We start from the raw sequence: 26,525 nt of genomic DNA, 5'->3' as shown, positions 1-26,525 counted from the left end.
CAAGTAGGCTGTTCAGTTTTTTCTTCTTCTGAGTCATTATTCTACTGGCTTTATGTTCCAAATATATTCCCCACACATTAATACGTCAAGAGAATTCTAGCACACAGAGATCTGTATTCCCATTTTACCTTGCCGAGCGGCTCATCTCATGTTCTTGTTGTAGGGGTTTGACCAGCTCCGACTTGAAGGGTTGCTCTGTGACGTGACCCTGATGCCAGGGGACACAGATGACGCCTTCCCTGTGCACAGAGTCATGATGGCCTCTGCTAGTGATTACTTCAAGGCTATGTTCACAGGTAGCTTGCCTTTCTAAACTCTGCTTCCACGTTAAAACAGTATGAAAAATATGTGTTTAAATCCTTGTATTGGTAAAGGAAGATTCAGTTCTTTTGGTCAGTGTCTTTACAAGAAGAAAGAGGAGTTTCAAAAGGAATAGACACCCAGTATGTACAGTTGTGGGTGGCCCTTTTTTAACCTGGAAAACGGATGTACCTTTCTTATTCTTCTGTCCACCTTTATCTCATCGCTTTGCTTTCCCAGACACATATCTGAACGGGCCATCAGAGATTAATACAACCCCCACTAATACAATCTCTAATCCCTCAAAAGATCTGAAGTGACAGGAGAACATTTTGGAAGCACTTGCATCGTATACCACCTCCATTAGTATAGAGATATTCCTTTTTAAGTACTCTCTTTTAACTATAAAATATGCAGAAACCTGACTCTGATACAAATGCTGCACAGAATAAAATTTCCCTGATTCTATCATATCTAGTTAGCAGCAGAAGTGAGTTTGACCTTAATTAAATTATCCACGGTCATTTAATGGAATGTCTTTTTATTTAAGGTGGAATGAAAGAACAAGATTTAATGTGCATTAAGCTTCATGGCGTGAGCAAAGTCGGTTTAAGGAAAATTATTGATTTCATTTACACTGCAAAGCTTTCTCTTAATATGGACAACCTTCAAGACACACTGGAAGCTGCCAGTTTTCTACAGATTCTGCCGGTTTTGGACTTCTGCAAAGTATTTCTCATATCTGGGGTAAGACATTTTCAAATCAAATCTTTTCCTGCGGTGGACTCCGTCATAGCCTGTTTAGAGTAGACTCATGAATCTATTGTATAGACGTGAAACTCTGGCCATTAGAGAGAGGTGTCATGTCGTATATGGTCTAGAAGCAGGTCGATGGGAAAATATTACAGGTGCATTTTTACAAAATAGAATCATTTAAGAAAAGCCTTCTGTGTAATCAAATGACATTAGACAGTAATAGTGTTTGATAACGATATATTCCTTAACCTGTTTGTTAACGTTACGTATTATAATTTGGTTTTATTCACCTTAATGATTTTATACAAACAGGTTCCTTAAATGGAATTCTGTGGGAAAGTAATCTGAGGTTCTAGAAGTCTTTTAAGATAGACTCAGTCATTTTTTCTTCCTTTAAATATGGGAGTTGGATCCTGAGAAGAAGTAACATCGATGTGTAAATCTGTAAGGATATGAGTCTTGATTCCATAGAGACACATCACCTACTGAGTCATTTTCAGCCTTTTTTAATAGATAAAAGAGGGTACATACAACCACCAATCAGTGAACTACTTACAGTCACCCGGTTCCTGAGGACGGTGCCTCATTTTAGTTGAAACCCTTAAATTAATAACACTTGATGCTTACACTTATCAATTCTTAACATTGCTTTGCACTGATCTTAGCAATACGTGGTTGTCCTGAGCCAAACTAGGTACAGTGCCATAATTTCCTTGGAACTAATCACTAACCATAGACACTGTTGACCTATTGTACTTATCCCTTAAGATATTCGTTGTGATCAGTTCCTTAGTTTGAAAGAAAGGAACCAAACTGGGTGAAGCATGATTTGTGAAGTTATAAACATATACACGTCAAAATAACAGTATTAAAAAATAATTTTGTTCTAGATAACTCTATTTAAAGCAAGTTTATCTCAAGATGATATCATAGTAATTTTGCAATATTGACAAATTTCCTGTAATTAGAATGTTGGTTCCTTAACCTCCTTGAAGCATTTATTGTAACTATGTTTTTGCCCTTTTGAAAATTTCTTCATTTTTATAAACACTCAATATTGTCTTAAAGGTTACGTTTTTCATTCCTAGTGTCTCTGCAGATATCCTAAAGCCCGTTTCTAAAGGAGAAGAGACATGTCCCTGACAAAGCTTACTTGTGCTATAGTTTATGCCAACACTCTTCGTTTTAGAACTTTCTTGCCTATGAGCTTTGAGGAAACAGCTCTTTTCTTAGTACCGTACCATTTACTTGTCTTTCATCCTGTTTGCTTAGGATATGTCTATGTGATTGTACGTTGGAAATCTTCCCTCTCAGAATCCATGCTAATTTTTGAGAAAAGTTGGTGGATTATTAGTTTAAGGATTATATAAAATCCAACTTTTCCTTTATCCTTCTTTCATGAATTCCATATCTTAGTTAAATATTCAGGCTTACTCTATTACCCCTTTCCTTCTCAGCAGTCAAATGAATCAGGAAAAACAGTAGCCCTGGGTGCCTTTCCTCTGTATAAGAACTGAAAGTTTCAAGATAATATAAATATTTTTCAAAGGTAGATTTGTTTTTATTTCTCCCACAAGCTAAGTTATTTTAGATAATTTTAAAATATAACAGCCTCATGATTGTGTGCTTAACCCAAATGTTTTGAGGAAATAGGTTTATGTTTTTAATGATATAGTAGGATTATAGTTCATATAACCAAAACACTACTTGGGTTTGAGCGTCTAGAAAGAAAAATTAGCTTCGAACACAGTTCTTTTGTATCCGTACTTAACCATTTGTGTGGATAAAGAGGAGCAGTGGTACATAAAATGTGAGTCAGCAAATCATCCACTAAGCATTTATATGTTAATTTTGAATGATAACTTTCAATATGATAATAATTGACAGATACACACTACTATACATAAAAGAGATCACTAATAAGGACCTACTGTATAGCACAGGGAACTCTACTCAGTACTCTGTAATGACCTACATGCGAGAAGAATCTAAAAAAGAGTGGGTATATGTATAACTGATTCACTTTGCTGTATACCTGAAACTAACACAACATTGTAAATCAACTAAACAATAAAACTTTTTTTAAATAAAAATTAAGGGCTTCCCTGGTGGCGCAGTGGTTAAGAATACACCTGCCGGGCTTCCCTGGTGGCGCAGTGGTTGAGAGTCCGCCTGCCGATGCAGGGGACATGGGTTCGTGCCCCGGTCCGGGAAGATCCCACATGCTGCAGAGCGGCTGGGCCCGTGAGCCATGGCCGCTGAGCCTGCGCGTCCAGAGCCTGTGCTCCGCAACAGGAGAAGCCACAACAGTGAGAGGCCCGTGTACCACAAAAAAAAAAAAAAAAAAGAATACACCTGCCAATGCAGGGGACACGGGTTCGAGCCCTGGCCCAGGAAGATCCTACATGCTGCAGAGCAGTTAAGCCGGTGCGCCACAACTACTGAGCCTACGCTGTAGAGCTCACGTGCCACAGCTACTGAGCCCGCATGCCACAACTACTGAAGCCCACGCGCCTAGAGCCCGTGCTCTGCAACAAGAGAAGCCACTGCAATGAGAAGCCCGCGCATGGCAACGAAGAGTAGCCCCCGCTCGCCACAACCAGAGAAAGCCTGTGCACAGCAACAAAGACCCAACACAGCCAAAAATAAAAATAAATTAAAAATAAAATTTAAAAATAATTAAAATTAAAAAAATAAAATGAACAACTCTATATTGCTTTAAAAAAAAAAAACGCAACAACCAATAATAAAGCCCCACTTGCCTTTGGTGCGATAGAGACGCCAGTTTTCTGTAAGGGAGCATCAGGCTCAATAGAACAAGAACCCCTCCCCTCCGACCTTTGCCTTCCTTTGCAGTAATACTTTTATCTTAGGGTTGTAATTAGTATTAGAGTTTATAGTATCTGGTACTTTTGTTCTTACTGAGTGATTTTCTTGGTAGTTATAGAAAAGAGGAGCATGAAAAGAAAACAGAAGGATGACAGTGAAGGATATAAAGCAGAGTAGGTAAAGTTTTCTATAAAACTAAAAACATTTACTGTCATATATCATGGAGATAATGGAAATTTACCTTTGTTTAGTTACGTACCTACAAAAGTTACATTAGTTTTTGTCTTATGACACTGCATAACTACAGCATGCTAAATCCCATGCAGCCACTCCCTGATTTACAAACAGGTTGTGGTCAAATTTTTTGTTTACCATTTGTTTGCCGTTTGGAATTTGTAACATCTAGCGTTTTCCCCACATTATTACTGTTATGAAGGATTACAGGCTAGCTCGTAGAGCCCAATTTAATGTAAGGTTGCTGAAATAGAACATTTGTAATTGAGGTGGAAATATTACAATTTAAATTTAGTTATACAGAATAAACAGAGCAGAATGAAGGTAAGCAAGAAACCCTTTTCTTTTTTACATAAAAGCATATTTAATCAGAGAATGAAGCTGCCCCTGTGCTTTAGACTTGGTGTAGTCTTTCTTTAAACTCATTTTTTTTAAAGTGCTTATTTTTTTTTCTTGATACAGGTCTATCATTGGTTCCACCTGTACATTTATTGTCACTGATCAGGTTGGGGGGATCACAGTGAAGTGCAGAGACATTTATTGAGGTGACTGGGGTAAAGAGTGGGAGACCTTGGAAAACAAGGGAGGTGCATTTGTGGGAGAAAAGGCAACAATGAAGGGAATCAGAAGAAGTTATTAGAAAAGACGGCTTCTTTTGCTATAATGTGATGATAGCAGCAGGAAGCTTTGGGAATGTTCCTTTTGACGTAAGGGTTTCCTGTATAGTACATATATTTCACATTCCTTCTTTAATCTAAATTGGATTTATCCATTAAGATTAATTAACACGTCTTTCCAGGTAATGCTTTTGGGGAGGTTCAATGCAAATTAAAGAAAAAATTGTATAGATAATTTTACAACGAATCAAAACTGTTTCCCTCCCCACCAAACCAGTCTTGTTTTCCTTATTGCTAAGGCTGATATTCAGTAAGTAGTACCCAGATACCGGTTGTTTATGATCGAGCATCTATTCTGATTAGTTGGTACTCAAATATTCTAAATATCATCCCTGCATATAACTTTATCCAGCCCATTCTTGCCCATCTGCCATCTGGGACTCTGAAGGGAAAGAAGAATCTCAGCCTGGGCCTAAACCAATTTATGCCCCCAAAGACCATTGTGATCACTAATACTGCAACCAGCAGAGGAAGTGCATTCAAAGTGAAAAGGAATAAGAAAATTGGCTTCCCCAAGCTGGACACACCATCAGTATTCACCTCGAATGGCACTTATCATCCGAAGAGAGACAAGACTGGGAGAGAAAGGCTTTAGTTTTCTTATCATCCCTTTGTTCTTCTAACCAAAAGGTCCCTTCCTTGTGTCCTGTGATGTTCTCACCTGTGGAAGGAGGCCCAGGAGAAGATGCCTGTTATATCCTCGACCCCCAAAAGTAGCTTGTTTGATCTCTTCCCAGTCTTTTTCTGTGGACGTGCTTTCTCTCTCTGAATTGGTTGTACTTGACGTCAGGCTGTCATTTTAATAAACTAGATAGCGCTAAGGAGAATTTGGTACACTGAATATCTGAGGAGTCCCCCCCAAATTTGCCAGCTAATTTCTTAGTGTTTGCTCTCCCTTTGAGAGTACAAAAGCAGATACTCATTTGCTTTTTTTTTCCTAAATGGGAATTTATTTGTATAAGACACTGAATTTCAGCAACATAACATCACAGATTGCTGATGAAAGCTGTCATTAAAGTATCAAATTATGTTAATCACAGCTGAAAGCTGTCATTAAAGTATCAAATTATGTTAATATTGCAGCAGTGAATACCAGGATGTCAATGACAATTGAGAATTATGATGCTTAGAACTGCCTTTAGGATGACCATGAAGGTTGCTTGATTATAGTAGAATAATTTATAGTAATTTATATCAAGGAAACTTAAATGTACACTTGATTATTTTTAAAATAATGTCATTGGTTCTCATAAGCAGTTGAGAAATTTTGTCCTTTTTTGCTTCTCTATCCTTCAAAACTCTAATATAATTATTTGGCTTAACTTCTGTAATGACTCTTTGGAATTTTGGCCAGGGTATATATTCAGATGAAATTAGAGTTCTTTCTACTGATGAGTTTGGGGTTGTTTTTTTGGTTGTTTTTTTTTTGCGGTACGCGGGCCTCTCACTGATGTGGCCTCTCCGGTTGCGTAGCACAGGCTCCGGATGCGCAGGCTCAGCGGCCATGGCTCACGGGCACAGCCGCTCCGCGGCATGTGGGATCTTCCTGGACCGGGGCATGAACCCGTGTCCCCTGCATCGGCAGGCGGACTCTCAACCACTGCGCCACCAGGGAAGCCCGAGTTTGGTTTTTTTAATAAGCTTTAAATTCATGTTTTATATTTTAAAATGTAATGTATTCTGTTATGTACATGAATTGCATTGTATGTTATATTAATGTACATATTCATTATTTAATATTGTCTAGGCTAAATGATCAGGACTATGCAAGCTGAAGCACTTTTAAGAATTATGACTGAGAATGCATTAAAATGAACTATAATTGAATAATCCTGTATCTTTCCAAAAATTGTTTACCGCTATTCCATCATTTTTGATCTGTTTATATTGTTAACTGTTATTCTAGACTGTGCTTCTGCAATCCTTATAGCCTACAATTAATATTTTTAGCTTTGATTATATGCACTTCATAAAAATTAATTTCCTATTACATATTTTTCTTATCTGAGTCTCCTTTAAAATTAATAAGGTTCTAGTAATTTGCTACGTTAATTCAGCAGATATTCTATTTTTAGTTGTATCTATCATCACGTCTTTAATTTATATATTGGTGATAATCGTAGTATTTAACCTTTGCTATATACCTACAGTGTGGTAGCTATTGTACATGAGCTATAGAAAATACTTAGTCTTTGTATCAAGAAGATGACAATTCAGAAGTTTACGAAATACCATTCTCTGGTGATTTTTTTTTAAAGGAAAGAGTAGGCAGCTATCTATATTGACTAAGTAGTCTGTCAAGGATTTTCCAGTCCTGTGCATTTGTATATCTGATATATAGAAGGAATTTTCCAAATGCCCTTAAATACAAGGTAGGTTTTTTTATCCTAGTGTTTTAGTAACTGTTTTCTTATTGAATGAAACTGAAGAAGGAAAGAGGAAGGAACTAAATACCTTGATCCCAGTTCTAAGTTACACAGTTTGGTTTCCGTTAACCTTGGTTTGTATTATATGCTATAAATTTAGATTTAAATTTGGTGACTAACAACCAATGCTATCATTTTGCCCATTTAAAATATACATTCTTTGTTGTTTTTATTTGTAATCATATCAGTAATAAGAATCTGCATACTTAAGAAATATATTTGTGTTTTCATCAACTTTTGCTTATCCATATTAGCAAACATCTTCAAAAATGAAAATTGGGACTTCCCTGGCGGTCCAGTGGTTAAGACTCCGCGCTTCCACTGCAGGGGGCGTGGGTTCAATCTCTGGTTGGGGAACTAAGATCCTTCATGCTACGTGGCACGGCCAAAAAAAGAAAAAAAAAACAGTGAAAATTACCCTTGCTCTGGGGAAGGACTATGTCTTACTTACCTTATAAGGTGGACCTACTACCCCAAACAGGAATCCCTTCCACCTGGGGTGATTTGGGCAATGAGGCTTTAACTGTAACTTCATTTACACAACTTAAAATTGTATGAGACACCAACCTGCCACTCCTAAAAGTGGATTAAAATGTATTTATTATTATTATTTTTTTTTTTTTTGCGATACGCGGGCCTCTCACTGCTGTGGCCCCTCCCATTGCGGAGCACAGGCTCCGGACACGCAGGCTCAGCGGCCATGGCTCACGGGCCCAGCCGCTCCACGGCATGTGGGATCTTCCCGGACCGGGGCACAAACCCGTGTCCCCTGCATCGGCAGGCGGACTCTCAACCACTGCACCACCAGGGAAGCCCCGTATTTTTTATTATTAACCAAGGTACTGAACAGTATTAAACTGTGGATTTCAAAAGGCCCATAATTTGTTAATTTATTTTTCCTGGTTCTTTTGTGTTACAATTTATTTTAGGTAGTTTTAAATACATAGCTATTAAGTATAATAACCATTTAAAATCGTTGATGGTTTTTGTGAAGCAAATAGGATGCTTAAAAGAGTTCAAATTCTTCTTGAGTAATAAATCTGTGAAAATAGCAGCATGTGTGTGTGTGTGTGTGTTGGCCTTAGAGCTTTCAGTGGTATTATATCATAACTGGGCTGTTACTTTATGCAGAGGAGTCATTTCAGCTTTTCAACAGAAAGATGATAGAAGGATCAGCCAGTTTTCTCTTAAGCATCTGCCGGTCTGTTAATAGTACAGTTGCATCAATGAGGTTTATGTAACATTCGTGAACACACACCCTGACAAAATTAAGAAAAAAACATTTGAATCCTTTGCCTTTGACCTGTCTCTGTGTTTGTATACACACACACACACACACACAGGCATTTGTATGGTAGGCTTGTTTTTGTGACTTATGCTTTACGTAATATTTGCTGATATGATTTTCCTATTTTCCTTTTGGACCCATCATTTATTAGAGCACTGAAAAGACTTCCTGCTGAAGATAGGCCTCTCCATAGCTTCTCTCCTTTTCATGGCTTCCGTTTTTGGTATATTTTACTCTGTGCTGGGGAAATCTCGGGGGGCTAACGTGGACTCCAGGCAGAGCTACAGTATGCTGAGAGTAAGAGGGTGGCTAAGGAGAACTATGGTGCCAGCCATCAGCATACATACCAAAAACTAAACAAAAGGAATGATTTGATGTGGAAACACCCATTCCAGCCCTCAAGAAGGTGATTTCCTTGCTTCTGTTTAAACATAAATAATATGGAGAATAACTTCACCCTAGGAATAATGGCCCTATGAAATTATCTTCACTATATGCAATAACTTTTAAAGGAATTAAAATGAATCATAGTGATGAATGAAGCCTGTTGACATGAAAGAGACATTTAGGGATCGGGTACTAGAGTTTTTCTGTGTGTGGATCTGCTAGCTGAGTTACTTTTAAGAATCATGACTGAAAAGTGGATTGAGATGGTTCATAATAGAATAACTTTCTATTTTTCCAGAACTTCCATCTGGCCAGAATTTTCTTAGTATCTGGCTGGGGGTGGTGAGGACACATTTTGAGGAGAGAAGAGTAATTATTTTGGCCATAGTCAAGTTATACCATTGTTTCTCAGAGTAACTTTCAATCTACTGACTTGGAATGAGCATTTTCTTTTAGTCACCTTTCTATTGGATTAGGTAAGGGTAGTTTGTGAATTCCCTTTAAATCGTTAATATATGGAGAAAGGAAGCTTTTTTTGCATCTATATGGGCAGTAAAAAGCGTATTTACTCTCATTCTAGTACAGGTATTTATGTATCCAGGCGTGAGTGCCATGAAAGTAGTTGGGTTTTAATTTTTTGTAATTGACTTAATAGGTCACTTTAGACAATTGTGTCGAAGTTGGGCGGATTGCCAACACCTACAACCTGACAGAAGTGGATAAATACGTTAACAGTTTCGTCTTGAAGAATTTTCCTGCATTGCTGAGCACCGGGGAGTTCTTGAAACTCCCTTTTGAACGTCTTGCCTTTGTGCTTTCCAGTAATAGCCTTAAGCACTGCACTGAACTTGAGCTCTTTAAGGCTACCTGTCGCTGGCTACGCCTGGAAGAGCCTCGGATGGACTTTGCTGCAAAATTAATGAAGAACATACGATTTCCACTGATGACACCACAAGAGCTCATTAATTACGTGCAAACCGTGGATTTCATGAGAACTGACAACACGTGTGTGAATCTCCTTTTGGAAGCCAGCAATTACCAGATGATGCCATATATGCAGCCAGTGATGCAGTCAGACAGGACTGCCATTCGGTCTGACACCACTCATTTGGTTACACTAGGAGGAGTGCTGAGGCAGCAGCTGGTTGTCAGCAAGGAATTGCGCATGTATGATGAAAAGGCTCACGAGTGGAAGTCCTTAGCCCCCATGGATGCCCCAAGGTACCAGCATGGCATTGCCGTCATTGGAAATTTCCTGTACGTCGTCGGTGGACAGAGTAATTATGACACAAAAGGAAAAACAGCAGTTGATACAGTCTTCAGATTTGATCCTCGATACAATAAGTGGATGCAAGTTGCATCTTTAAATGAAAAGCGCACCTTCTTCCACCTAAGTGCCCTCAAAGGATACCTGTATGCAGTTGGTGGGCGAAATGCAGCTGGTGAACTGCGTAAGTGTGTGCACTTCTATTAAGCATAGAGACGAATTTCTTTACCCCCAGATTCTTGTCAAATCATAAAATAAGCAGTTTTGTAACATCAAAGACCAAAAAATGTAGCCAGGATTTTATTTTAAACTGTTTTTCTTAGAAAATATCAGAGACCATCTGTACGCCTTATCTGGGCATACATTGTTGGCCACACTACAAATTATTATCTTACAAATATATCAATATTTTGCAGAATGTTTTACTTGTGCAATATCTATGGTTTTCCTCTTGAAGGTTCAACTAAAAAGTATGTTCTGCTAATTTAAATTCTAATAGTATCTTGGACAGAAGTTTGGCATGTTCCCTCATTTTCCATTTTAAAAGCCCACATAATAGTTTACTGAACAGGTTAAAATTCTTCCTTACAGAGCACGGACTTTTATAGTTGCTTCTTTTACGTAATCTGTTACCTACCACAGGCCACAGAGTAAGATGATTTTCTTATCTACTAAGTGTTCAGAGTTCAATATTATCCAGAGTTTATTTACTGTGAGTATTATGATAGGTAACTATTAGTCTCAAAAATCATTCTCTCTTGGTGAAATACGAAACGGTTTTCTTCACTGTAAACTGATCTGGTAAGCTTTATTATTTGATGGTCCCTTCTTCCTAATCTAAGATCAGCGACAAGTACAGTTAACATAGACCAATACTTTGGCTACATAAATTAACACTAATTTTGATATTTTAGATAAAATTGGAACAAGGTGGCTGTCCAAGAAGTCAGAAAGACCACATTTTATGTCATGTGTTACATATCTGTCATTACCATCATTGTTTGGTAACAATGGGTAACACCCATCTTCCTTTATTCTCTGTTCGAAATAGAGTCCCTGTAGTTGAACGGTATTCCAGGTTCCATAATGCTGGGGAAGTATAAAATATTGGCATTGGCTCTGGATAAATTCAGAGTAATTATCAGAATCTTTTTCTTCAGTATTCTAAAAAATAAAAGGTAGTCTAATGGATTTGAGGATAAGCAGTTTATTGGAGACAAAAAGAGCTGCTCTCAGCTCTTAAACTTTTCAGCTTATCAAGCTCTTTCTTGTTCGTGACATGGTCTTTTTTTTTATATATATCTTTATTGGAGTATAATCGCTTTACATTGTTGTGTTAGTTTCTGCTGTACAACAAAGTGTATCAGCTATACGTATATATATATATATATATATATATACCCATATCCCCTCCCTCTTGAGCCTCCCTCCCACCCTCCCTATCCCACGCCTCTAGGTCGTCACAAAGCACCAAGCTGATCTCCCTGTGCTATGCGACTGCTTCCCACTAGCTATCTATTTTACATTTGGTAGTGTATATATGTCCATGCCACTCTCTCGCTTTGTCACAGCTTGCCCTTCCCCCTCCCCGTGTCCTCAAGTCCATTCTCTAGTCGGTCTGCGTCTTTATTCCCGTCTTGCCCCTAGGTTCTTCATGACCACTTTTTCTTTTTTTTTTTTAGATTCCATATATATATGGAATACCATCTTTGTTTTTCTCTTTCTGACTTACTTCACTCTATATGACAGACTCTAGGTCCAGCCACCTCATTACAAATAACTCAATTTCGTTCCTTTTTATGGCTGAGTAATATTCCATTGCATATATGTGCCACATCTTCTTTATCCATTCATCTGTCAGTGGACACCTAGGTTGCTTCTGTGTCCTGGCTATTGTAAATAGTGCTGCAATGAACATTGTGATACATGTATCTTTTTGAATTAGGGCTTTCTCCGGGTATATGCCCAGTAGTGGGATTGCTGGGTCATATGGTAGTTCTATTTGTAGTTTTCTAAGGAACCTCCATACTTTTCTCCCTAGTGGCTGTATCAATTTACATTCCCACCAACAGTGCAAGAGGGTTCCCTTTTCTCCACACCCTCTCCAGCATTTATTGTTTCTAGATTTTTTGATGAGGGCCATTCTGACCGGTGTGAGGTGATACCTCACTGTGGTTTTGACTTGCATTTCTCTAATGATTAGTGATGTTGAGCATCTTTTCATGTGTTTGTTGGCAATCTGTATGAGTGACATGGTCTTAATGTTACTGATGTTTCCTACCCATTTTTTTTTCCCCTTTGTTGTCACAGTGAAATTTTTTCTAAGGCCAGACTTTCCAGATTGTTGGACTAGCTGTCAGGATCATGAACCACACAAGTTTCCCAATATATTTTAATAATCAGACTTTTAAAAGCACTTGACACATTAATACCCTTAGTGTAGAATTGTCATTTCCTCAGTCAGCCCACACACATTATTTTCATGTTATTATACTATTTTAAATTTATGGTGTCTGGAAAGAACCAGAAGATGCAAGTAGTGACTTGACACTTTCTTAGAAAAACCACTTATGTAAGTTCATCTTTACAGGTTTACAAATTATAGGTCATTAGCCCTGGCAGTCAGTGGCCGTTTTGAAACTTCTTTTCTCTAAGGAAATAGCTCCATTTTTCAGTCACTGCTTGCTTGGTAATGTTATCACCTCTGTTAATATGCAGCTATTAAGTTTTCAATATATTGTTCCTAATATTTATATTCTGAGAATTTATCATCTTTAGGCCAAGGAGAGTTGTTATATAAGACTGAGGTGCTAGAGGCTTCCTTCTTCTGACTTAATCCTTACCCTGTTTGAGTTCTTCCCACGTTATGCTCAATTGGAAACAAGTAGACTACCCCGTTGGGCAAGCGGCTGGCTTCCTTGCTCATGACCTTCAGAAATCACCCCTTTAATGTCTTATTAAAAACAGTCTTCTGTGTTTCAGTTTGAAAGTGACAGGATACAAGAGAATCATGCTTTTCATGAGCTGTTCCTAAATTTGTAATAACTGTTTGATTATATTTAGACTTTAAAAACACAATCGCCCAGAGCTTAAACCTAAGGATAATGATTTAAATATTCTAAAAAAATACTCCCCGTCTAGATGGTAAACAGAGGTCCATTTTTATCTTAATTCATAAACTGTGTTTTCACAAATAAATGTATGATTATAATATAGACACAAACCCTCAATACCGAAGGACAACTATAATTCCATCTAGAGGGCAACTATTTGATATTTCTTTCCGTTTGAAATTTTCTCCTAGAATCTATAAGCAACTAAGCTTTTGTAGAAGATAATTGCTTCCCTTAAAATCAGCATACCCAGCAAATCCATTCTGTGCTGCATATTTGAAGTTAAAATATATTGGAAGTTTGTTTTAAAAAATCACGTGATTGACTTATTAAGTACACTCCAATATAGAGTCTTGATTCCAGGAGAACCTTCAGGCCCCAAAGAGTCATTATATAAAACCAAGTAGCAAGCAGGTTCGTTTTGTTTTGTTTGGTTTTCCGCCTGACCCACGCTACCCCTCTGAGTTCCTCCTATTTTACTCCCATGTGGGGATATGAAGTAGGCGGGTCCGTCTCGTCACATTCTGTATCGTTGAGGTAACCAATCGTGATGTAACCACCCTGATTACCTCCCAAAAGAAGAACATGAATGTGTTCTTCCGAATTCTGTTTATAATGTTTCTCCTTGTGTAAATAAGAAGAGGATATGTGTCAGTTGCCCTTTGTAATTTTCTTAGACCCATTAGTTTGGCAGAATAGTAGATTTTGGTTCTAAAGAAATGCTTGCTTATACTTCTGAATGTTCCAGCAAGGCAGGGTTTTTTAACATTTCTCATGTTCCATAAGCGTTTTTTAATGGCATCCCCTCCCTCCGCCCCACACTAACATCTGTTGTAATAACATTCCATCTTAACTGATTATGTTGACGTAGTCATATGTCTATGTAAATAGAGAAGGGGAGTAGGAATGGGTGTCAGGAAAACGGGATTGATGGGAAAATCATTTCACAGTTTAACAGGTTCATTAGTACCAGTACACCATTTATTCTTCATACACACAATAACCATTGCCTGTATATAATGATGAAAAGAAAACAGTGGCAGCGTTTGCAAGACATTTTAGATCATTTTAATGCATTTAGCCTTTTAAAATCTTGCCATGGAGTGTATGGACCCAAGCCCATAGTACATAAAAACGATACTGTTAGTGTGTGTGTGAGCCTGGCTTATTGCTGAAATATAATTCCTTAGAGATGCTACTTTCCTTTGACACTGGGTACAGTGGGAAACTGGGGAAAGCTTAGAGTAGCTGTCACTTAAGTGAAAAAGGGGTCAGTTATTTCTGGTATCTTTCAAAATTGTCATATAAGAAATTGATCTTCCATTGAGGTTTTCTGTATTGAGGAGAAATATGACAGCGCAGATATCTTTCACTTCAGTTAAATAAGTCAGGATTTCAAATAATGAAATAACTTATAGAAAACGTGTTAGATTTTTCCAAATAAATGTACAATAAAATTACTGAAATTTATCAAATGCATCCATATCCCTTAATGGATTTGCAGTTTATTAAGCGACATATTACCAACTGGCACTCTAGGATTCTAGAGACCATCCCCTCTTTGTAGGAGCCATTATTGTCCAAATGGTTTTCTTCAGGACTAATCTCTTTCCTAACCTCAAATAGCAAGTAAATTCCACGTCATCCCTTGTGCGCGATTCTGAACTCCAGTGGAATCACCTGAGAAAATAAGAGTCCCTGATGAGTCATGTGACATAACCAACCGAAGTGCAGTTCTTAAATTAGGGAGGGTCTCTAATTTAAATACTAGGCCACCAGACTACTGAAGGTGGTTCTCTAGAATAGGGATCAGAAAACTGATCCCTGTTGCCAGAAAGGAAATCTTTTTGGCTTTGCAGGCTGTAGGATCTCTGTCACAACTAATCAGCTCCGCTGTTGTATTATGAAAGCAACTATAGACAATTTGTTTATAAACAAATGAGTGAAGTTGTGTTCCCATAAAGCTTTATATATGAACACTGAAATTCGAATTCCATATAATTTTCATATTTCACGAACTATTCTTCTTTTGATATGTGTTTCCAACTCGTTAAAAATGTAAAAGCCATTCATATTTTTATCCTGTTGGCCATACAAAAGCAGACAATGTACTGGATTCGGCTTACAGGCTGTAGTTTGCCTGACCTCCCCTGTTCTAGATTTTCCCAATTACCTCATTACCATTCCTACCTGTCACAGACTGTGATGGACTCACTGCTTTGTGGCTCCAACTCCTTGATGCTCATCCCGTGTCCCCTCCCCCTATCAAGGTGGTTGGCACTAACATCTCATTGCCTTGTAAATGTGGAAAATAGAACTAAGGGCGTGTATCAATATATAGACTTGTTAGTTAGATATATTCTATTTTAAAACTAAATATATTGATTTTACTAATAACAATCCTGCATGGAGACAGTAAAGATTAAATGATGGGAAAAGCTAAAGGAGATGGGTTATCTAGCTGGAAGAAGACAAGTTTAGGGATGATGAACTATTATATACTTGTTGTGTTACTGGTGATTAATAGCCATCTTACATTTCAGGGACCCCTGTATGAGAAAGTATAGATGGATTCTTATAACCCCCATTACCAAAAAAATGCAGTTAACTCAGTGATAGAAGAACAGCATTATCTTTCTACATAGGAAAATTTTAATAATCGTAAAGAGTGAATAGCTATTCAGATTCTAGCTCCCTATAAAAAAATAAGAGGAAACTAATGCAAACTGCATCAGAACAGATTGAATTAGACGCAAAGAAAGAGTGTAACAGTCTAGAAATTTCAAAGGTCAAGGCAGAATTCTTCATTAAGAAAAGCACAGAACTGGAGTAAAAGCTACCTTTGACATCAAATAGATGGAAAGAAGTCTTTAAAACCCTTCTGATAGGATGTGTGATTAGACTACATTCTTTTATCGGATAAAACCCTACCATTAATGATATACATTCAGGAGGATTTTGCTTGTCGATTAGGCAAAAGTCATGCTGAAGGCAAATGGAACTGAACATTCAAGAAGACATCCAGGACTTCCCTGGTGGCGCAGTGGTTAAGAATGCTCCTGCCAATGCAGGGGACACGGGTTTGAGCCCTGGTCCAGGAAGATCCCACATGCTGCAGAGCAACTAAGCCTGTGTGCCACAACTACTGAAGCCCGCACACCTAGAGCCTGTGCTCCGCAACAAGAGAAGCCACCGCAATGAAAAGCCCGTGCACCACAACGAAGAGTAGCCCCCGCTCGCCACAACTAGAGAAAGCCCGTGCGCAGCAACGAGGACCCACTGCAGCCAAAAATAAATAAATTAAAAAAAAAAAAAAAGAAGACATCCAGTGACTGAAAATAGTCACAAACAGTATTGGAGCAAACAATTTTAGTTTGTCATTAATTGTGGAAATAGCCCTTATTTGGGGGCAAGATTTTGCAGGATCTTGCTACCTGATGGGAAGGTTTAGAAGATATAGAGTTGGTAAGGGTCCAAGCCTGAAGCAATGAACAAAAATAACAAGAGATAAAAAAAGAGAACAGTTAAAAGCCTTTGAAATAAGACTGAAAATTCAAAACTAAAGTAGAAAAGGAAATCAGTAAAGGGATACGAGAAGTGGTATAATACAGGTGTTGTTAGAGGAGAAATAAGTAGTTCATGTAGTGAATTTGATGAAATGAAGTTATTGAAGAGAGTAGAAAATTAATCTCTCTCTCTCTCTAGTTTTGCCTGTTCTCACATTACTGTTGTTTTCTTAAATAGGAAAACTTGTTCAAAGGATGATTCATCAATTAGGATTGCATTTGGCTACAAGTAGCCAAATTTTATTCCGGTGGCTTGATCAAATAGCCCCACTCAGTATCCTCCTGCTTCCGTTCCATTGCCTACAACTGTATCATATCATCAATTCCAGCTTCAAGGGAACCTGCTCATTTGAATTTTATTTTGAGTTGGGCAGAGTGCTTTCCTGAGCAGTGTTGTGGTTCTGTTAGTAAGAAAAAAGCAGGGTTAGTGGAGACAAGCATTTGGGTTAGCAAGTGGCAACGTCTGCAATAAATAGTATAAACTTTTCAAATCAGTCTAGATGTTGTACTTTTGACCAGAGTCCTCCTAACATCCCTATTGTTTTTCTGCCTTTTAAAAAAGATCACATTTTCTATCTGTCTGGACTGTCATTGTTCTAGTCTTGAGGTTATGACAAATTGATATTTAAGTAAGATGAGGCCTCAGATACTTTATGTTAAAGATGATAAATTTGTTACTGAGAGGAAGTACCCCTGATAAAAATCTGAACTTCATATTATGCTGCTAATCATCTTCAAGTTAAGAGCAGTACTGGCTACAACGGTATTGGGTGGTTATATACAAGCTATTGGCTTTAATGTGTAAATACTGAAAAATTATCGTCAGTGTCCATTTTGTAGTCTGGATATAAAATAAAGCAATAGGCATCAAAACATACACCAGGCAGTGTGCATACTTTCATTTTCAACTTAAAATTTTGCTTCATATCTGTTAACCTTTGTTTCCTATATGGTGTATCATATAGAATCAAAGTGTTTTTCTTCCTTGTGATGTTTTTCATCTTTTCTTCCCACATATGTAGAGCAAAGAAATGGGAGAAATGTCAAATTATAAAGATGTAACAAGATCCTAGAAGAAAAGAAATCCTAGTGATTTCTTTTTTTTTTTTTTTGCGGTACGCGGGCCTCTCACTGTTGTGGCCTCTCCTGCTGCGGAGCACAGGCTCTGGACGCGCAGGCTCAGCGGCCATGGCTCACGGGCCCAGCCGCTCCGCGGCATGTGGGATCTTCCTGGACCAGGGCACGAACCCATGTCCCCTGCATCGGCAGGCGGACTCTCAACCACCGTGCCACCAGGGAAGCCCAATACTAGTGATTTCTGCAGCAACAGAAATGTTACCTTATTATATTACGTAGCTCATCTGATGTAACATGTATCAATGTATTAATGGTTCATATTATTAACATAATGTCAATAATTAATATAAGTGACCCCCAAAGAATATCTCATAGCTATAATAGAAATGTTTCAGTTATTTGGATATTATTATTGTTCCGCCTAAAAGGAAAAATAATTAATTGCTAAATTTGAAATTATAAATCATTTTTAAAAATTCATTCATTCTTTCCTTTTATTTTTTAAACAACAGCTACAGTAGAATGTTACAATCCAAGAACAAATGAATGGACCTACGTTGCCAAAATGAGTGAGCCCCACTATGGCCATGCTGGAACTGTGTATGGAGGCGTAATGTATATTTCAGGTAAATAATTGCAACTGCAATTAATGTAATACATAGACTTTTAGCTATGTCGCCATCTTTCCATCTGGTGTTAATAATAATCCTGGAAATGGATAACCAAAATGTAATTTGTATTGATTTTAGAATATATTTTGTGTGTACATTTGCATATGAATCCTTTGGCATTTTATAAGTTTATAAGACTAGCGGCAAACCAATCCTACTGTAAATACCTTACTTAGAAGAAATTGGAAAGCTTTCAGCTTCTCCAGCTTGCCTTTCAGTCCCCATACCCTGTACTCCAATAACTCGGTACTCTAATAACCACCATTCATATTCTCTATAACAACATTTAATTCATTTTTATTCAGAATTTAGCTAAACTCTATGAGGAAATATATCATTATGTAACATATAAGCTCTACTGTGCATAAAACTTGCTACCAATATGCATATAATGCATAATAATGTTCATTCTCTCATTTAGTGCAACCCATAATATATGTTTCTCTTGTCCTTAGCATTATAATGGGTTCTACTATGGTGTCATTGCATAAATAATTCTGTGTTGATTACCTGTATTTTGGCCATATGCACATATACTTTTCTGATAAAAAATCCTGAAACAGTTGCAGTTCGCTCAGTGTCCCAGTAACAGCTTTCGTTCTCAAACTGTTGGTGTTCAAATCATCCTTCCGTAGAATTTAGAAAGGAGTCTTATTTTAATGTAATGTTCACTTCAGGTATTGAAATTTTATTCCGTTATTCAGGTTCTTACCACCTGGCCCTGACACAGTCTACCTCTGACAGTTTTCCCCCTTTTGAAGGCCTGCCAGTGTCAGGCCAGCAGTTACGCTATTAGAGAACAAAGGCGATAAGGTGATGTTTGTGGTCTGAGTCTCTGAACGCTGCCTTATGAAATCTCTAATGAAGAAGGATCAGGGAAAGGCCTGTAGTGTATGATTGGCAGGTTTCTGGTGTTAAATATATGAGCAACTATGGGACATCTTATATTGAAAGAGCCATCCACTAATCAGTAATTTACACCATCCACCTGTTTTACGTGTGTAGCTGCTATGCCATTATAAGGAGAGCTCCAAGTCTTCTGGGGGAAAAGAAATGACATTCGAATGGTTCTAGTGGTGCTTTGGTATAACTAGGATACGTTGCACAAATGACCTTCCCAGTCAAGAGTAGGCTAGGAACCACAGCTGAGTTTCAAACCAAAGAGCACTGTTTTGCTTGCTGACAATTCAGTGAAGTACAGAAAAAATATCTAAAAGCAGAAAAAAAATCGATTGCCATCTGGCCACCAGACATAGAGCTCTGAATGATATGGCTAAAGATTAGTTTAGTTTTCTCCCTAATCTGCAGAATATATAGTCTGATCCTTTCATTGTACAGGCTGATTTAGATGTGCTCTAAGAATATCCTTTGTAGATGATATAGACTCAATAGAGCAACAACGAATTGCTGTACACACAAAATTCCATATATATTCAGCATTCTAATTCTTTAGCTTTTTAAGAGAGGACATTACCCACCCTCACCCTACCCACCCAAAACTCTACAAAAATAATCAGTTCCGAACATTCGTCTAAGCTTGTACATTTGCACGATACTTTCGACTTTTCCGAAGCACTGTGATTTATTTCAGTTCATGGTCACAATCCTAATGAAAGAACTAGAGTGGACATTCTTATCTGAGAAATGAGGAAACGGGCACCTAGGCTTTAAAGTGCCCTAGCCCTGTGCTCAGCACCCAGAGGGTGCTCGCTGAAGGGCAGCAGAAATGAATGATGCTTTAGTTGGGATTTCCTGTAAACCCAACTCTAAGAGTGGCCAAAATATATTTTCATTCCGTAAAGCCTCTTAAATCCCATGGGTCTCTGTCTGAGAAAGTCATTACAATAATATAAGCTGCATTTTTGTTCTTTAAGGAGATGAAAATGTTACTTTCTTTATTTTTAATCCAGAGAAAGTATAGCAGGGAGACATTTATAAGAACAAGGTTGATAAGCTCTAAAATGTCATAATACCTGGATAGACGTTAATTATCTGTGACCTGTGACAGAGAGTCTCCTATTTACTTTTGCATTTTTATAATAATCTGTTTACCCCATGCCTGTAATTTTCATTCTCTAGGAGGAATTACTCATGACACTTTCCAAAAGGAGCTCATGTGCTTTGACCCTGATACTGACAAATGGATCCAGAAGGCGCCAATGACCACTGTCAGAGGCCTGCATTGCATGTGTACAGTGGGAGAAAGGCTGTATGTCATTGGTGGCAATCACTTCAGAGGAACAAGCGATTATGATGATGTCCTAAGCTGTGAATACTACTCACCGATCCTTGACCAGTGGACCCCAATTGCTGCCATGTTAAGAGGGCAGAGTGATGTTGGGGTCGCTGTCTTTGAAAATAAAATCTACGTGGTTGGTGGGTATTCATGGAATAATCGTTGTATGGTAGAGATAGTGCAGAAATATGATCCAGATAAAGATGAATGGCATAAGGTTTTTGATCTCCCAGAGTCCCTGGGTGGCATCCGAGCTTGCACACTCACAGTTTTTCCACCTGAAGAAACCACACCATCACCTTCTAGAGAGTCCCCTCTTTCTGCACCTTAAGATCGTCCCTACAACTAAGATGCTGTAGTCCTATCTTTGCAACGTGTCATGGATTCTCTTCTTTCGCCCTCCCCCTTAAGTAGTGTATGTTAGGATTAGCCTCCAGTAATTGATACAAATATTGGAAAAAAGACGACATTGATGTTCTTTGTGCTGTTTGTTTGGTGGTAACAAAACCATTTTGGAAATGTATCCCATAGAAGCTGATGTTTAACATACGAGGAGAAAAAAAAAAAAAAAGCAAGGCAAAGTATTGTCTATAAGATGTTTCTGCAGTACTTTTTTGATGCTGTGTACTGGGTGTAAGGTATTTGTCATCTTACATTAGAAAGCCCAATAAACCAAGTTGAAGGTGGATTATAGTAAATGTACAACTGTGCTAACTAGGCTTCAAAGTAAAAAGTTTTCCTTTCATCTTTGACTGTGAGATGTGAAAGGGAGGTAGCCCGCTCCAACAGGAAACAATAGACAAAAGGTTGCCAACTCGCATGAGCTACCTCCCTCTTTTCATAAAGTATTTTTGACATATCTGTCAGCCCACCTGTCTGTGGGGTACATTGAGAACACATCGAGTTTCTTAGACACACAGGAGAAAGAATAATTGTAATTCACGAATATTAATTTAAAAAAACAGCATGACCCCTCAACTTGTAAGCAAGGCTTTGGGGTTTTTTAAGTGTGTATAAATATAGACACACACATATATCAAATAGAAGAATTTTAAAAACTGAGTAGCACGTCAAACGAATGCAAAAAAGAAAACTTTGAAATTTCTTCCAAAAAGCAGCTTCCATTAAAATGGGAATTCAGTATGCACGTACTGAACGCACGTAGGTAGAATCATACTGAATTTAGGTGAATAAGGGCTAGAAATTTTGAGCAACTCAATTTGTCATTTGGCCAAATTTTTCCTTCCAAAACTGTAATCTACACCTTCTCCTTTGCTGTTGAGGTAACTTACATATTATATGTATTCTGTATACTCAGTTCATAAGATTATTTAGCACAAAGTATAGCAGCTCCACCTGGTGAGAGCTCCTTTCGCTCAGTGAATTCCACTTCCATGTTTTATTTTTTTTGTTCAATAAAAACATTTAATGTCGCTTTGGTGTGAGGTATCCTGTTCTTGTCTGAGTTGGCTTCCTTTGGCTTCCTTTGATTAAATACCTTTCTTTTTTTTTTTTAGTATGCCAAGATCCAAATGATCAGAACTTAAGAGTACTGAACAGCTTGGATTAATGAATACTAATGACTTTCATTCAAGGAAGAAAAGAATTTGAACAGGTCAAACTTCATTGGTGAAAACTCATTGTTGGTTGTCTTTGAGGAATTAGTTTGTAGAAGATGCTAACTGACCCCTCTCCATCCCCACAGGGTAATAATATGTCTAAGCCACAAGAGCAGTGAAATTTCTGAGGTCGGTTTCCCGGATCTTCCGGAAGATCCATCTTGCCTAATGAGAAGGGATTGTGTAAAATGACTTAAGAGATCTGTTCTCGACCGAAAAAATGTTTTTGTAAGAGATTGATAATTATGTTAGGGCCGTATGTATGATCTTTCCTACTTTATCTGCAAATGACCCGATTAAATCTGAACCAAAAATTTCGAGCTATTCCAAACCAACTAGAGTGTTGCCAAAGCTCTTATCTAGTGGAGAATTGGCAGTGCCCGTGTCACTGCCTCTGTCTTGAGTTAATCATAATGAAGAAAACAGTTTTCCCATCAGTGGTACTTTTGAATGTTAGGAGAAGCCTGGTTTGAATTTGAAAGACCCTCTTTGGCAAGATTGTTCTTAAGTCAGAGAAACTGGTCACGTGATTTCAGTCGTCTGCTTATAGGCAGGTCAGATTCAGCCATTTGCAGAGAGTTAACACCCTCCTGAACATGGGAGCATGTACAGGACAGACTAATGGTCCCACCACAGTCCAGTATGGGTGTTCCTGGTCAGGCGGCTCTCCTCCAAGCAGCAAAGGTTTTTTCCATCTTGTGGCTTCTTCTGCCTCTTGGGTCCTCGGAATCTTCTCCATTCAGTCAGCAGAAGAAAAATGGAACATTGCAGGTATGAGGGCTGTCGGGCTTGAAAGAGGCATGCATCACTTCTACCCATGTCCTGCTGTCCGGAAGTCAATCCTGTGTCCACACAGAAGCCCAAAGGGGACTGGAAAAGAGCAGATAGCCGCGTGCCCAGAAAGAAGAGGAAACAGGGCTGGTGATCCGGTCGCAGTTTGCCACAGGGAATAACAAAGCACAAGGTTCCGTCTGACAGCTTACCTTTTCTGCATCCAGGCCATATGTTATTTAGAATAACAATTCATGTCATGCAAGTGCTGTTATTAAACAATTCCAACAGCTGGTAAATTATTACACATTTTCCTTCACAGCGAATAACAATTTTTCTTTATAAAAAATCTCTGACAGTCATTAGTTGGCTCTACAAGCATTTCTCCCATTTGCCTTTCTTAGGTTCTTGATCTACTTGAAAAAGGAGCTACTGAATACATTAAATCTCAAAAGGTTCATCATTTCCCTTCCTGGTCAAGGTTGGTAGAGTGGGGAAGATGAAAGAAAACAGCTACTTTGCCTGTTTCTAGAATTAAAAAAAAATTCAGCTCATAATCAGGTTTGCCCTGAAAAGTAAAATGATGACCTGAACCTGTTTCCTCTCTAATATTACTTTAGAGACTTAACAATATATAAGTATGTATTGTTTCCTTGCAAGTTGCTAAAATAATTCCCTCCCATTATACCCAGAGAGAATGCCCCCATAGGGCAAGTAAGTGGTGTTGTATTTCATTAGTTCAACTGTGACCTTTTTTTTTTTTTCCATTTCAAGGGCCTTTGTGTATTGCCCACCCCCCCCAAGAATGGTAAGTAGACTTCCTCATGTGGAAAGTTGGCCCTGCCTCTAATTTTATTCTTGGCCATTGTGTCTTATTTTCAAGGCACTAGACCTCAGGTTTAATCCTTTCCACATCAGAGATCTCTTGGAGTATGCGGGCAGGAAAGTAAATGTGAAACAAGTCCACAGGGATTAAAGGAATTTTATTTTAAATTGGTCAAATCATGTAGTATTTTACAACTCTTGGTAATTATAAAAAGGCAAAATACAGAAAAATTGGTAAATACAAGAAAGAAGAGAAGTCATTCATCTCCCCCCATATCAGTAACGATTGCTAAATGCGAGTATATTGGTTTTACACAATTATCAGAACGTTACAGGTTGGCCAACGTCTTCTGTAAAAATCAGTAAATATTTTAATCTCTGTGGGCCGTTGGTCTCTGTGGCAACTACTCATCTCTGATGTTGTAGTGCAAAAATGTCGATAATGTGTAAATGAATGAGTGAGGATGTGTTCTAATAAAAGTTTAGGACACTGAAATTTGAATATCATATAATTCTCACATAGTATAAAATATGACTCCTCTTTTGAGTTTTCAGCCATTTAAAAATTGTTAGCTCCTGGGCCATAGAAAAACAGACCATGGACCAGACTTGGTCCATGGTCTGTAGTTTGCTGACTCCTGCATTACAAGAGTGCGTTTCATTATCATTCACTTATTCTTTTTTAAAAAAATTAATCAATTCATTTATTTTTAGCTGCTTTGGGTCTTCGTTGCTGCGTGAGGGCTTTCTCTAGTTGTGGTGAGCAGGGACTACTCTTTGTTGCGGTGCGCAGGCTTCTCATTGCGGTGGCTTCTCTTGTTGTGGAGCACGGGCTCTAGGCGCGCAGGCTTCAGTAGTTGTGGCACGGGAGCTCAGTAGTTGTGGCTCGCGGGCTTTAGAGTGCAGGCTCAGCAGTTGTGACGCACGGGCTTAGTTGCTCCGTGGCGTGTGGGATCTTCCCGGAAAAGGGCTCAAACCCGTGTCCCCCGCATTGGCAGGCGGATTCTTAACCTCTGCGCTACGAGGTAAGCCCCCCATTTATTCTTTCAAGAAACATTTACTGTGAATGTATTTTGTATCAGTCAATGAAGAGTCCTAGGGTCTACAAAGATGAATAAAACTGAATCCCTGCCCTCAAGGAGCTCAGTCTAATTGGGTAGATAGAGGCTTACAACGTAGTGTGCTGGAGGCTAGGACGGGTGTCTAAAGAAGCCGCATCTGAACAAGTCACAAAAATAGATGTTTATAAAATGAATGCCTGGGACTCGAGTGCCTGCATTAATAAAATACAACTTTTCTTGCCACAAAGCTATAAATAAAAGAATACGCATAAGGAAGGGGCAGCCAGTCCATGAAAGCCTAGCTCCTGCCCCCTGATCAACTTGATCTAATTACCCAACTTGCTGGTTCTGTGCTAAGCAGGGTCACACACAACGTGTCCTTTAAAATACTCTGTAACCAGCAGAGTACAGGATGGGATGTTTGACAAGACTTTCCTAAAATCTCTGTGCGTCAATATGTTTTTTTACTGCAAGTAACAGAAATCCCCAACTCTAATAATAAGGAAATGTGTTTTCTCACAGAGCTGCAAAGCCCACTGGAGATAAAGGAGGCCCCAGGCAAGATGTACTTAGCTCAGTGTCATCAAACTCCCAGGTTGGTTTTTTTTTTTTTTTCCTCATATCCCCACTCTGTTTGCAACAGCATTTGTAAACACTGTGTTTTGCCAGTAGCATCCCTTGTTCACATCCACAGAGAGAGAAAACCTCTCCCTCAATATCCCCACTCTGTTTGCAACAGCATTTGTAAACACTGTGTTTTGCCAGTAGCATCCCTTGTTCACATCCACAGAGAGAGAAAACCTCTCCCTCAATCATGGAATTTAAATTCTCTTTAGTCTGATGGAGGCAACCCAGGACATATGATTCTTGTGGCCCTGTTGCCAGGGGAATGCGGTGCTCGGATTGGCTTAGATTAACTATCTTACATGAAATTGTTGTTGGGGAATTAACCATAATACCCTCCTCTCTAAGGAAGAACAAGAAGGAAACATGGAGAAGGAAATTTAGCTAATTGGACTGACTGGTTCACTTTGTCCCAAATCAGTCTAGGCTTTTTCTAGGTTCATGTTTTTCAAAGTCTGGGTCACAACCTATTAGTACAGAAATTCCCAAAGTGTGGTCCAGGCAACCTGGTGTCTCTGAGACTCTTTCAGGGAATTCATGAGGTCAAAACTATTCTCATCATAATACTAAGCTCTCATTTGCCTGTTTCACTCTCATTCTCAAGTGTATAGTGACATTTTCCAGAGGTTGAAGGACACACGGTGATGCCATTACCCTGTCACGTAATAGGATATGAGTTTGTGTATTCTTGTATTTTAAAAACCCTCACTCAGGGAGTTCTCTGGTGGTCCAGTGGTTAGGACTCGGTGCTTTCACTGCCGTGGCCCCGGGTACAATCCCTGGTCGGGGCCAAAAAAC

The 26,525-nt window shown here is 38.5% G+C and overlaps 1 protein-coding gene across 7 annotated transcripts in view; it reads left to right on the top strand.

Annotated features, from left to right (window-relative positions):
- Window positions 1-21,158, top strand: part of KLHL13 (kelch like family member 13) — a gene marked incomplete at both ends in the record, with an annotated part of 111,798 nt that extends 90,640 nt beyond the window's left edge. For 6 of the 7 annotated variants that reach the window (XM_082682004.1, XM_082682003.1, XM_082681999.1 and 3 more), the window contains 5 exons: window positions 164-296; window positions 851-1,047; window positions 9,553-10,348; window positions 18,433-18,546; window positions 20,671-21,158. In XM_082682004.1, coding sequence (XP_082538130.1) covers window positions 164-296; window positions 851-1,047; window positions 9,553-10,348; window positions 18,433-18,546; window positions 20,671-21,158 — 1,728 coding nt within the window. The remainder of the gene's footprint in view (window positions 1-163; window positions 297-850; window positions 1,048-9,552; window positions 10,349-18,432; window positions 18,547-20,670) is intronic. The other variant, XM_082682002.1, reaches the window with a different exon arrangement.
- Window positions 21,159-26,525: the final 5,367 nt, after the last annotated feature.

This window comes from Grampus griseus (genome assembly GCF_964374135.1).
Source record: "Grampus griseus genome assembly, chromosome: X".
Classification (NCBI taxonomy): Eukaryota; Metazoa; Chordata; class Mammalia; order Artiodactyla; family Delphinidae; genus Grampus; species Grampus griseus.
Note: the sequence above shows the minus strand (reverse complement) of the source record. Positions and strands in the feature narration are given on the sequence as shown.